Below are 12883 nucleotides of genomic sequence, written 5' to 3' on the forward strand. Positions count from 1 at the left end.
ATATTTTTTTACTGTGGTAAACTAATTGTCTGATGGCGTTTTTTTTCATGCTTATAGTTTAAGCCATAGTTATGGAAATGATGATCCTTCGTTTTCTCGTACTTGTTACCATAATTGTGGTTTGTTACCATATTTGAATTCTCGATATGTCACTGATATCGCTTGTTAATTTCTCTTTATCGTTAAAACAAGACAAAAACATCATGCAACGGTTTCAAATAAAACGTATTCGGAATTAAAGGAATAAAACTACCAATTTGTCCCGACCCATCACGAGAAAAACTTTAGTCGATTATTTTATATCATACGTTATAACAGAAACCACGTGAAAGACGAACTTTCTCGAGTAGGGTTGTCGTTTATACTTTTTATAAAAATATTATAAATTAAAAAAACTCATCATATAATTAAATTATAAATAATTATAATTTATTTTATATAAAAAAAACCAAAATTTTAAATCTCAAATTTTTTCGCATAAGACAAACTTTCCCAATGTTCGGCATCGATTATTCCGAGGAATTGAGTATCCATATTTAATTAATTATAATTAAAAATAAATTTAAATTTGGGGAATTAAAATTAAAGCTTAAAAACTCATTAAATTAATATAAAAAATTTAAAATTTTATTTGATGCCATAAATTAATAATTAGGTTTATAATTTAAAGTATAATTATATTTAAATTTTAATTTAAAAAGTATATTAAAATAATATATTTAGTATCTATTAATATTCCGAAAATATATATTCTTATCGTATCTTTTACAACACGAAAACTATTATAATTATTTAAATTAATTTAAATAAAATTTTCCTTTTAAAAATAAATGAAATTTAATTAGTAATTAATTTATCTTTAAATATATTTTCTAATTTAGACTTAAAATTTTGATTTAACTATAGTAATTAAAATAGGCATATGATTTTGAATGTAATTATTTAATATCGAATTTATTTATAATTTAATATATAATTTTAGAAAAAATAATTGTTATGAAAAATATAATAATCGAAAATTCGGAAAATAAGAATTAAATTTTAAAATTTTAATTTGAAAATATGATTTTTATTATTATTATTATTTATTTAGAAAAGTTGAAAGTCAAAAATGAAAATTAAAAAGTGGTTTTATATAAATTAAAAAGAATGTGATTTACAAAATAGAGTTAAAATTCTTTCGGTGTCACTTTTTACTTTTGACCGTCTAAGTGGAATCGAAGGCAAGAACAATCGGTAAAATGTCTATTAACTTTTAAAAGTAGTATCAATATCGTTAACCTTTATAAAAAAAATCTAAAAATTCTTATTATCAATATTATAGATAGAAATCGTCTCTACACAACTTAATGATTATGTCATTTTTTAAATTTCAAGGAGAAGTAATTTAGAAATTTAAACGAATTAAAATGTGTAGATAAAAATTAATAATATACTTTTTCTCGATTAATTACTAAAGCGGGGCCTTTTTCAATTATTAAATCGAATTTTTTCAATATTAAAATAAATAAAGAGATTAATTGACATCTAAATTAAATTAATAAGAAAATAAATATTGATTACTTATTTTTGTTTACAAAGAAAAAGTAAAACGGGGATGTAGCTCAGATGGTAGAGCGCTCGCTTAGCATGCGAGAGGTACGGGGATCGATACCCCGCATCTCCACTTTTAACAGATTTTCCGTGTCTTTTTCTTCCGTCCATATTTTATTTGATTAAAAGTAATTTTTATAATAAAATCATTTTCCAATTTACTGTAATTTTGAAAAAGTATTGACTTTATTTGGTAATTTGTTTATTTTTATTTTAAAAAGTAAAGTATGACTTTTAAGACAGTCTTCAAAAAATTGAAACAATTTATTTAAATTATTTTGCTAACAAAACTGCCCGTCTAGCTCAGTTGCTAGAGCGCAAGGCTCTTAACCTTGTGGTCGTGGGTTCGAACCCCACGGTGGGCGATCACTTCTAAAAAATTATTTTTTGTTTTTTTTCTTTTCCTTCTGTAGATTATCATATTTACAGTTTTATGTTTTTCGGTTGACAATGAAAAAATAATTATTTAGACTTTTTTTTTTCTTTTTGAAATTTTACTTTTTTTTTTTTTTTTCGAGATTTAAATGGATACAATTATTAGTTTAAGATTTTTATTGATACATTTGTTGCAGAAGAATTCCAGTCCCTTCTTTTCGTTCTACAAATGACTCAACTTTCAAGTAAAATCCTAATCACTCAAACCAACTTCGGAACTTATTTTTCCTTTTTCACGGAATCCATCAATACGTCTTCTACCATCTCCGAGTCGGGATCATGGTGTCAACTCAAAATTCGCCTTCAAAAGATGAAGAACTTCACCAAGCGTAGATGCTTTAAAATCTGGTTCGAGATCCGTGTTGGCGTAATGCTCCGAGTTGTACCTTCCCATTTCGTCTAGCAAACATGTGAACGCTCCCGCTTGCTTGCCACATCCAATCTGTATGATAGGAGAGGAAGTCAATCTTTCACATGTAAGGGAAAACTATAAATGTACCAAGATCATCATCTTGGTTGATAACCTAATGAATAATAAAAAAGAATACACTCACATCATCTTTGAGGCTATCGCCAACCATAATGACTTGGTTAGGTAGGACGTCCCAAGAAGAGCAGATATGAAGTAGCGGAGCGGGATTTGGTTTATATGAACCAAATTCCCTGCTTAATGCTGGATGAAATGTCCACTGCGGCCATAGCAAGTGAAAGAACATGAGGGCTTCATGAGGATACACGGTAAACATATATAATGTACTATATCTGGTAGCATAAGCTTACAACAACGAATATCCGTATCCTAGAAAAAGAGAGATTTTTCGGAATCAAAGAAGACCCTTTTTGTAACAGCCCAAGTCTACCGCAGTAGATATTGTCTTCTTTGAGCTTTCTCTTTTGGGTTTTCTTCGAGGTTTTTGAAACGTGTCTGCTAGGGAGAGATTTCCACACCCATATAACAGATATTGTCCTCTTTGGGTTCGGGCTTTCCCTCAAGATTTTTAGAACGCGTACGCTAGGGAGAGGTTCCCACAACCTTATAGTAGATATTGTCCTCTTTAGGCTTTTCCTTTCGGGCTTTAAAACACTGCTTGGGAGAGGTTTCCACACCTTTATAAAAAATGTTTTGCTCCCCTCTCCAGATCTAACACTTTTGTTCTTTTGTTTCATGAAAGGAAAGCTCGTGCAGAATTCAACCAAAGGACTTCAGCTTCCTTGAATGGATAATCTCTGAGGAGCAAGAAAGTTCAGGTGATTCGAGAGGAGCAAAATCCAGAGGCTCGACGGTGAAAACGAAGGTGGTTTTTCATCGAGGAGCAATTAGAGATTAAGGATCTTTTTTCAGCTTCTGTTTTGGCCTCTTGGGTTATCTATACTACCCATCATTAGCTCCCATATGAATATTTCACTCTTTCTTGGGCATCTATCTTTCCAAATCCAATCGAGTATGATGGGGCATAGACTTTTAAGGGCTCTTAGAGTTCTCTAAAAGAAGTGGTTTGCAAGATATTACATGAAGATGAATAAAAGGACAACAATTTAAAGCCCAGATGTCTGTAAAGCTAGAAATACCTCAATTTCTTAGAAAATAGCAATCTGGGCTAGCAACTGAGAGGAACCCAAGGCATGCAATGAAGCCAGCGTATGCAAATAATGCTCAAAGGGGTGATACATCAACAGAGAGAACTTCTTAGAGACTCTGAAATTTTCTACATACTATCGTCCTAAAGAGTAAATAAGAGTGGCGGAGCTAATGCGATACCTGAACAAGACAGATGAAATAATCTCCTAACCGTCTGACTCGGGATCCAAGCATTATTCGAGTTAATGTAAGCTCTAAGAAATTGTATTATGGCAGTTGTGATTAGGAGAAATCTCACGCGCTTAGTAGTTAAGCTCAATCCATCATTCTATTGCAGTGGAATGGTGAGATCTCAACAACGAAGTATTCTTTATAAGGGTGTGAAAACCTCTTCCTAGCAGACGCGTTTTAAAAACCTTAAGGAGAAGCCCAAAGAGGACAATATCTGCTAGTGGTGGACTTCGGCCGCTATAGTTGGCATCAGAGCTAAACACTGAGCGATGTGCCAGTGAGGAGATTGAGCCCTGAATAGGGGTGGACACGAGGCAGTGTGCCAGCAAGGACGTTGAGCCCCAAAGGGAGGTGGATTGTGAAATCCTACATCAGTTGAGGAGGAGAACGAAGCATTCTTTATAAGGGTATGAAAACTTCTCTCTAGCAGACGCGTTTTAAAAAACTTGAGGGGAAGCTTGAAAGGGAAAGCTTAAAGAGGACAATATCTGCTAGTGCTGGGCTTGGACCATTATAGTTGGTATCAGAGCCAGACACCGGGCGATGTGCCAGTGAAGAGATTGAGCCCTGAAGGGGGGTGGACACGAGGCGATGTGCCAGTAAGGATGCTAGACCCCGAATAGGAGGTGGATTGTGAGATCCTACTTCGGTCTGGGAGGAGACTAAAGCATTCTTTATAAGGGTGTGGAAACCTCTCCCTAGCAGACGGGTTTTAGAGATCTTGAAGGGATTCCCGAAAGGGAAAGCCCAAAAAGGACAATATGAGCTAGCGGTGAGCTTGGGCCGTTATAGGAAGACTAATTTAATTCAATTCAATCAACATATTTGAACGTCATACTCTCTATGAACAGGCAATATCCTTAAAGCTCAACTGACACCAATTCCAAAACATAACAATATAAGAGTATAGCTGCAAATCAAGAACATAACAGATAGCCTTACAAGAAACTTCAGTAAACTTACACCAAAACGCTTATGAAAAATATCAACAGCTTCCTTTACATTACGAGTGATTAGTCCCCTCCTGACATGGTGCAAAGGATAACATATGAACTTATGAACACAGAAAAGGGATACAGAAAGCAAAGTCATCTCCACAGGCGTTTGCAGAACAATAATCCTAGCCATGGGGAGCAGCAAAATCGTGCTATTTAGCATCTTAAATTCTTTTCTAGAGCCCAAACAACTTGAATCCACAAATATATCAATCAGTCTGTTTGAAACTCATATGCAGTAAATAGCAAAATTTCAGTTCAGCATCTTCCCAAATAAGTTCAAAAGAACTATCAGTGTGTTTATGATTCTACCAACGTTTAATTATGTTACAATAACATATCGGCGCATGATCAATGAGAGAAATGAAAGAAGAAGAACAAGAAACTGTTTACCTTATATTCTTGGAATCAAGAAATGTACAAAGCTCTGCAGCACCTGCACGTATAATCATCAAGAATTTGGTTGAACACATTACCAAGTAACATGGAATCTGGACGGGTAAATTCTCCCATCTATTTAAGCAGCTGAGACAAATGCGTTAGCGATCAGAATCGTTGAAATCAGAAGAAGTTAAGCCCTGTACTGACCGGGCATAATTTGCAGGCGTTCGATTCCCTGGCGTTCGAAATCGGCGATTACCTCATACGCCCTCCGCTGCTTCTCCGGTGCCCAACTCTGAATTATGTGCAAGATATCGATTCCCGATGGGTTTAGAGATTTGATTCTCGCGTAATCCTCATCGCCAAGCACGGATTTATACATAGCAGCGAAATCGATGACAGGTACTGTCAGAGTTCCGTCCATGTCGAAGATTACCCCCCGTAGGCGAGCCCGGCGGGCAGAGGCGGCGGAGGAGAAATTGGCCATAGCCATTGGAAATGAAGAGGGCTTTGGAGGAAAGTGGCGGCGGCATGAGTGATTGGCGGCGAAAGCAGGAAGGAAGAAGCTCCGATTGCAGCGCTGAGCTCGGAATTTCGGGTTGAAATTTTGGCTCAAATTCAACCATGTTGATGATGATAATCTCCATTTTGCAGAAATTGTTGCGGCCATTCTAAACGTGCTGAGTATTGGGATTGTTACTACTCCCTCTTAGTTCAACTTACTTTATGTCCATTTATCCGATCCTACGAACGACATTTATTCTAATCGAGTGAATAATGGAAGAACAATTATATAAAAATCATATTTTACGAACAATTATGACATATGGTCGAAGGTGTGCACGAGAGGCCCAAAGCCAATCCCAGGGAACAGTGAAGCTTCATAGGGGTATTTTCTGTCCAGGTGCAGCTAGTCTGCATCTTCACAGACATGTCTATTTCACCGAGCCTCTCTCCGAGACAATGCCCAGATCGTTACGCCTTTCGTGCGGGTCGGAACTTACCCGACAAGGAATTTCGCTACCTTGGGACCGTTATAGTTACGTCTGCCGTTCACCGGGGCTTCGGTCGCCGGCTCCCCTGTCGTCAAGTCACCAACTTCCTTGACCTTCCGGCACTGGACATCGAGCAGCATTTTGAGAAAAAAACATGTTTTATAAATCATGGTGGGTGGGAGAGGAAGAACTGTGAAAGTCAAGTGAAAACATGCAAGTAATAGATAGCTGGATAATTGGTGGGAAAGTTGGCTGACTATTTAGTCCCTTAGTAAGTTTGACTGCAAGTATACATGATTTTGCTAAACAGTCATACAAAAGAAGTAATATGACTTGAAAGTAAGTAAAAGGGTTTGAGTATAAGCATGATCGTGACAACGAACACCTACCTGAACAGATCGAAAAATTCAATTTAAATAGAAAATAGGGGAAAGAATGCACGGAAACCTCTAATAATTCGAACATGGGAAATGAATGGAGATACTTCTGTTATTAACTAAACAAGACAAAGACAAATATTATATTATCGTTCTCGACCTCACCTCACATATCATTACATTATACAAACAGTATAGTATTTAACAAATATTAACGAACATTTTAAAATTACATTAATACCCTTAAACTTAAAAAAAAAAACAATTATAGAGATTTATATCGTGATCTATCGACAAAGATAATCAGTAGTTATTAGAATGTAAGACGTAATTAAACGAAATTTTTTATTAGATTTATAATTAATTACAAATAACTCGTAAATGATTAATTTGTATGTAATAGATGCATCAGAGAATAAATTTAAATGATAATAAATAAAAATTAATTAATTTATATAATTAGAACTCATAATATATAGACGTTGACTTTGACTTCATTTTAATGACATCACATAAGAGCATTAAATAAGCCAAATATTTTATTATTCCAAAATATATCATAACTTTTTAAGATTATTCGGGAATAAATTAATAAAAATATTTATAAATTTTTAAAAATTACAATAAAATCCTTACCCTTCCTCAAAAGTAAAATTAATAAAAAAAAGTATTATTACAATTAATTTTATTTTAAATGAAACCTTTAATACTTTATTTAAAACATCATCTTTAAAAAATTTTATTAATATTTTTTTAAAAAATATTTATAAAATTTTAAAATTAACATTACTATCCTTTAATTTTATAAAAAAAAATTTAAAAAAAAAACATGATATTAATAGTAAGAGTAATAGATTATCTCCGAACTTTTTAATATTAATTTTTTTAAGTTTGTAAAATATTTTTTTATTAATTCTTACAATTTTAAAAAATTTCAAATATATTATTAATTATTAAAAATTTAAAATCAATTTCCCATTAAATTAATTTTTCTTTATATTAAAAATAAAAAAATAAATAAAACACCTTTAATATTGCTTCGTTTAGTCAAATCATTTAACAAACATACTTATGTGGGCAAACATCTTAATTATTAGGTAAATTATATAATTTAAAATTTAGGGATTAAATATAATTTTAAAAAGAAAATAAATAATTTATAACTTTTTTTCGAGAAAAAATCACAAACCTCCAAGGAAGGGTAAATGTGTCATTTTGCAATCATGTGGCTCTTGTAGCTTCCGTACATTGACCTTCCTTGTACACGTTTCACACCAAATTTTACTTTCTTATTTTCAATATTAGATTATTTTTTAATTCCATAAATATAACATTTTTATTTTATTTTATCTAATTTCATGTAGCCTTTGAAAATTATTCAAAAATATATATTATTACCGAGTATTTAATGAATATAAAATTGTAATGTCCCACTGGTTGGGGAGGAGAACAAAACACCATTTGTTAAGGGTGTGGAAGCCTTCTTTAGTTGCGTTTTAAAGCCTCGAGGGGAAGCCCGAAACGGAAAGCTAAAAGAGGACAATATATGATGGCGTTGGATCTAGGGCATTACAAATGGTATCAGAGCTAGACACCGGATGATGTGTTAGCCTTCTCGCTGTTACCCGAAGGGGGGTAGACACGAGGCGGTGTGCCAGTAAGGACGCTGGCCCCAAAGGGGGTGGGTTTGGTGGTGGTCCCACGTCGGTTGGGGAGAAGAACAAATACCATTTATAAGGGTGTGGAAACCTTATCCTCGTCTCGAAGGGGGTGGATTGTGATGTCCCACATTGGTTGGAGAGGCCTGAAAGGGAAAGCCCATGGAGAGACCCGAAAGGGAAGGCCCAAAGAGGACAATATCTGTTGGGGGTGGATTGTGATGTCCCACATTGGTTGGAGAGGCTCAGAAGGGAAAGCTCAAATATGACAATATCTGTTGGGGTGGATTGTGATGTCCCACATTGGTTGGAGAGACCGGAAAGGGAAAGCGCATGGAGAGGTCTGAAAGGGAAAGCCCAAAGAGGACAATATCGGCTGGGTGTGGATTGTGATGTCTCACATTGGTTGGAGAGGCCCGGAAGGGAAAACCTAAAGAGGACATATATCTGCTGGGGTGGATTGTGATGTCCCACATTGATTGGAGAGGTAGAGGCCCGAACGGGAAAGCCCAAAGAGACAATATCTGTGTGGGGTGGATTGTGATGTCCCACATTGGTTGGAGAGGCCCGAAAGGAAAAGCCCAAAGAGGACAATATCTACTGGGGTGGATTGTGATGTCCACATTGGTTGGAGAGGCCCGAAAGGGTATAGTAGACAATATCTAGGTGGGTTAAATTTTTTTTTACATTTATTTTTTTTAGGTGGGAGGTTTCAAATTTATTATATAAAAATAAATTATATTAAAAAAAAACAATAAAAACCATTTGGTGTATATATTTAGCATAATTATTATTTTATTTAAATAAAATTCTCTCTCTCCTTTTATTTATTTTCCGCCTTCCTAATTAAGAAAGAAAATAATAATAAGACGAAATACGCGTAACACGTTAACGACCCACGTGTCGGTAACCGATTCGTTAGGAAACCGAACTCGAAAGCAGATTTCTTAGAATTTTCCTTCAAAATCTCACCGTCCATATGCACGTGCGTCGAGTGATCGTAGCCGTCGCATCCTCCACTGGCATGCTAATGCCGCCACGTGTTATAATCGACACGTGTTGCAAGATTAATCGTTGAATCAAATATTGCTTTTTTATCCGACCCGAGTGCTATATATATGGGATGGACCGACCTAGCTAGTAGCAAATTGCATTTACACAAAATAGAAAGTCATTACAGATTTTGATATTCTTTGTTAAAACTGTTCGTAGGAATTGGAATATTCGAATTTTGATTTTCAATCTGAATTTGGTTTTAGTCTTTTCGTTTGATTTTGTTGGATATGGCTATGAGCATCACGCATCAGATTGGCGCGCTCGCTGGGAGTTCGGTGGTTTCAGAAAAGAGTAGCAATTCTGCCGGTGAAGCGACGGCAGCGATGAATACGACGGTGATGAGGAAGTCGCCGGCGTCGGCTCTAAGATGTATGGTGCAGAGGACGGACGGAGTAGACGGGTTGTCGCCGCCGATGAGTCCGTGCAGATCGCCTGTGCTGGGAGGGAAACGGCCGGATTTGTCGGTGGCGTGTCAAGCGTTCGCGACGGAGGTGGAGACTCCAACAGAGGTGGAGGAGAACAAGGAAGGAGGTGAGAGACGGAAGGAGAGAGGAGTGCCGGTGTACGTGATGATGCCGTTGGACAGCGTGACGATGGGGAACGCGGTGAAGCGGAGGAAGGCGATGAACGCGAGTTTACAAGCGCTGAAGAACGCTGGAGTCGAGGGGATTATGATGGACGTGTGGTGGGGATTGGTAGAGAGGGACTCGCCTGGCTCGTACAACTGGGGAGGCTACGCGGAGCTTTTGGAAATGGCCAAAAAGCACGGTCTCAAGGTTCAAGCCGTCATGTCCTTCCATCAATGTGGAGGAAACGTCGGCGACTCTGTCACGTAAGCGCCTTTACCTTCCTATTTCTCTGTTCATTCTATTGCAATCGGACATGAAATACTATTAGGGATGATTATAATTCACGTTAGACTGAATATTTGGGCATTCGACTGAGGAAATGATGAAATTTCTGCAAATTTTGGCGGAAGAATTAGTAACTTCACTTCTGGCTGAACTCTTCAAAATTTCACTTGTATCAGATGAGTTTATCGTCTCATCATATATCAATTTTGAAGGAGACAGTATTAACTGAAAATTGTTGAATAAATTTGAGATGTTCTTAGTGGGAGGGACTAATTGAAGCTACCACCACCCATACTTTAAGAATTGGAACATATATTAAGAAGCCCCGGGTTCTTAGCTGGGAATTTGGTGCTGATTTTGGGTGAGGTTTGGAGATGATATGGTGTCTTTCTTATTTGGCTGCAGTATTCCTTTGCCTAAATGGGCGGTGGAAGAAGTTCAGAAAGATCCAGATCTGGCGTATACTGACCAATGGGGGAGGAGGAATTATGAGTACTTATCATTGGGATGCGACAACCTTCCTGTTCTTAAAGGCCGAACTCCGATCCAGTGCTATGCAGATTTCATGCGGGCTTTCAAGGACAATTTCCAGCACCTTCTTGGTGACACCATTGTGGTAAAAACCCTTGTTCATGGCTTTCTGCTTTGTCTCCAACTTCTTAATATGAAATCACTTATTAGATTGATGTGAATTGTGGCTGAACTGTCTGGATTTTGCTGTTTTGGTTTAGGAAATCCAAGTGGGGATGGGCCCTGCTGGTGAGCTTCGTTATCCATCCTACCCCGAGCAAGACGGGACGTGGAGATTTCCAGGGATTGGAGCTTTCCAATGCTTTGACAAGGTAGCTTTAACTCCCTGCTTCTTCATCATTTATAGGAGATAGTTGTTAACTTCTCTCCAGATTTAGTTTAGTAGTAATTGAATGTGTAAAATGTCCATTCCTGAGGTTTGTGATAGTTTCAAATCTGAAGTATATGAACAGCAAACTTTGTCTTAATTTTGGTGAGTTTTAGTTTAAGATTTGTAATGGTATGTGCAGTACATGCTGAGTAGTCTAAAAGCTGCTGCTGAAGCTTCTGGTAAACCAGAATGGGGAAGCACAGGCCCAACAGACGCCGGAAGCTACAACAACTGGCCAGAAGACACCCTATTTTTCCGAAAAGAAGGCGGTGGCTGGAACTCGACTTATGGCGAATTCTTCCTCTCATGGTACTCCCAAATGCTGCTAGACCATGGCGATAGAATCCTCACAGCAGCCACCTCGACCTTTAATAACACCGGCGTCAAGATATCGGTGAAGATCGCTGGAATCCATTGGCATTACGGCCATCGCTCGCACGCCCCAGAGCTCACAGCAGGCTACTACAACACACGCAACCGTGATGGCTATCTCCCAATTGCTCAAATGCTAGCCCGCCATGGCGCCATCTTCAACTTCACCTGCATTGAAATGCGCAACCATGAGCAGCCACAGGATGCGCTCTGTGCCCCTGAGAAGCTTGTCCGGCAGGTAGCTCTAGCCACCCACAAAGCCCAAGTCCCTCTGGCAGGCGAAAATGCTCTCCCACGCTATGATGAATTCGCCCATGAACAAATCCTGAAAGCTTCCTCTTTCATTGGCGATGGAGATTCAGAGGAGACTGCGATGTGTGCTTTCACGTACCTGAGAATGAATCCTCAGCTGTTTGAGGCTGATAATTGGAGGAGATTTGTGGCGTTTGTGAAGAAGATGAAGGAAGGGAAGAACCCAGATAAGTGTAGGGAGCAAATAGAGAGGGAAGCTGAGCATTTTGTTCATATCACTCAACCTCTGGTTCAAGAGGCTGCTGTTGCTCTGATGCATTGAAAAAGGTTGGTTATATTATACTGTTGTTGTTGTTGTATACTCTCCATAGTCGATGAATAAATGGCTGTCTGGTGTTCTTCTGTGTTCTTCCTCTGCTCTGTGTTTTCTGTAGCTCTCTGGTTTTTAATGTGATGTAGCTATGGAAGATTCGAAATCTGTGCAATTTCTATCCCCTTCTCATATGGGAAATTAATGTGATGTAGCTCATTTGGGTCGAAGCGTGACTCAATTCAATAGTTCGGGTTATAAATATATTTTTAAAAATCTTCATTTACATGAACTCAATTCAATTTTTGCAATTATCTTGTCTAAGTCCACTACTAACAGATATTATCAGTTTCAACACTGTCTTCACGAGACATTTTTCCACTCTTATAGATAACGTTTCGTTCTTTCGTTCTCATATCTAACCTCACAGTTCTCTTCTCTTGGGATCCCAATATCCTCGTTGGCACACGACTTAGTACCTAGCTCTGATATCATTTGCAACAGCTTAATCCCACCTTTAATATATATGGGAGCCCAACAACTTCGTTGGCACACGACTCAGTACCTAGCTCTGATATCATTTGCAACAGCTTAAGCCCACTTTTAATATATATGGGAGCCCAACAATCTCGTTGGCACACTACATAATATATATATGGTCTGTTTTGGTCTATTACATAATAGTCGTAAGCTCATAATTCTAAAACATGTTTACGAAGAATGTTTCGTTCACTTTTCCAATCGATGTGGGAACTCACAATCCATCCTCTATGTTACAGAGTCCGATGTCTACTTCTAATACCATCTAAAATGTACTAGTTGGGCTAGATTGATCAAAGTATTCAAGTAATCAAATTTTTTGAACCCCTGCATTCTCGTTAAGAAACATCTTAT

General features: G+C 37.2%; 2 protein-coding genes and 2 non-coding genes across 4 annotated transcripts; 3 read left to right on the top strand and 1 right to left on the bottom strand.

Annotated features, from left to right (window-relative positions):
• Positions 1–1593: 1593 nt before the first annotated feature.
• Positions 1594–1666, top strand: TRNAA-AGC (transfer RNA alanine (anticodon AGC)). The gene has a single exon. It is a non-coding gene; the product is annotated as a tRNA-Ala (tRNA).
• A 219-nt stretch (positions 1667–1885) lies between these two features.
• TRNAK-CUU (transfer RNA lysine (anticodon CUU)) lies at positions 1886–1958 on the top strand. The gene has a single exon. It is a non-coding gene; the product is annotated as a tRNA-Lys (tRNA).
• A 160-nt stretch (positions 1959–2118) lies between these two features.
• On the bottom strand, positions 2119–5940 carry LOC111799547 (Haloacid dehalogenase-like hydrolase (HAD) superfamily protein). The gene is made up of 5 exons (XM_087126234.1): positions 5422–5940; positions 5227–5269; positions 4802–4862; positions 2583–2717; positions 2119–2470 (listed from the first exon to the last, which is right to left on the bottom strand). Exons 1-5 carry the CDS (start codon positions 5882–5884, stop codon positions 2306–2308), a joined length of 867 nt encoding a protein of 288 aa, XP_086982360.1. The 5' UTR covers positions 5885–5940; the 3' UTR covers positions 2119–2305.
• Positions 5941–9382: 3442 nt separating this feature from the next.
• LOC111800647 (beta-amylase 1, chloroplastic) lies at positions 9383–12226 on the top strand. Its single transcript, XM_023684435.2, has 4 exons — positions 9383–10132; positions 10560–10770; positions 10886–10996; positions 11195–12226. Exons 1-4 carry the CDS (start codon positions 9528–9530, stop codon positions 11999–12001), a joined length of 1734 nt encoding a protein of 577 aa, XP_023540203.2. The 5' UTR covers positions 9383–9527; the 3' UTR covers positions 12002–12226.
• The last annotated feature ends 657 nt before the right edge of the window (positions 12227–12883 follow it).

This window comes from Cucurbita pepo, chromosome 8 (assembly GCF_057944985.1).
Source record: "Cucurbita pepo subsp. pepo isolate OVF chromosome 8, ASM5794498v1, whole genome shotgun sequence".
NCBI classification, from domain to species: Eukaryota; Viridiplantae; Streptophyta; class Magnoliopsida; order Cucurbitales; family Cucurbitaceae; genus Cucurbita; species Cucurbita pepo.

Bases quoted from the DNA above. Each gene is read 5' to 3' on its own strand.
- LOC111799547 (XM_087126234.1), bottom strand. From the start codon at position 5,884: ATGGCCGCAACAATTTCTGCAAAATGGAGATTATCATCATCAACATGG. The intron at 5,270-5,421 runs GTCAGTACAGGG...TTATACGTGCAG, and splicing joins ACGCCTGCAAATTATGCCCG to GTGCTGCAGAGCTTTGTACA. The intron at 2,471-2,582 runs GTGAGTGTATTC...CCTATCATACAG, and splicing joins GCGATAGCCTCAAAGATGAT to ATTGGATGTGGCAAGCAAGC.
- LOC111800647 (XM_023684435.2), top strand. From the start codon at position 9,528: ATGGCTATGAGCATCACGCATCAGATTGGCGCGCTCGCTGGGAGTTCG. The intron at 10,133-10,559 runs GTAAGCGCCTTT...ATTTGGCTGCAG, and splicing joins AACGTCGGCGACTCTGTCAC to TATTCCTTTGCCTAAATGGG. The intron at 10,997-11,194 runs GTAGCTTTAACT...TGGTATGTGCAG, and splicing joins CTTTCCAATGCTTTGACAAG to TACATGCTGAGTAGTCTAAA.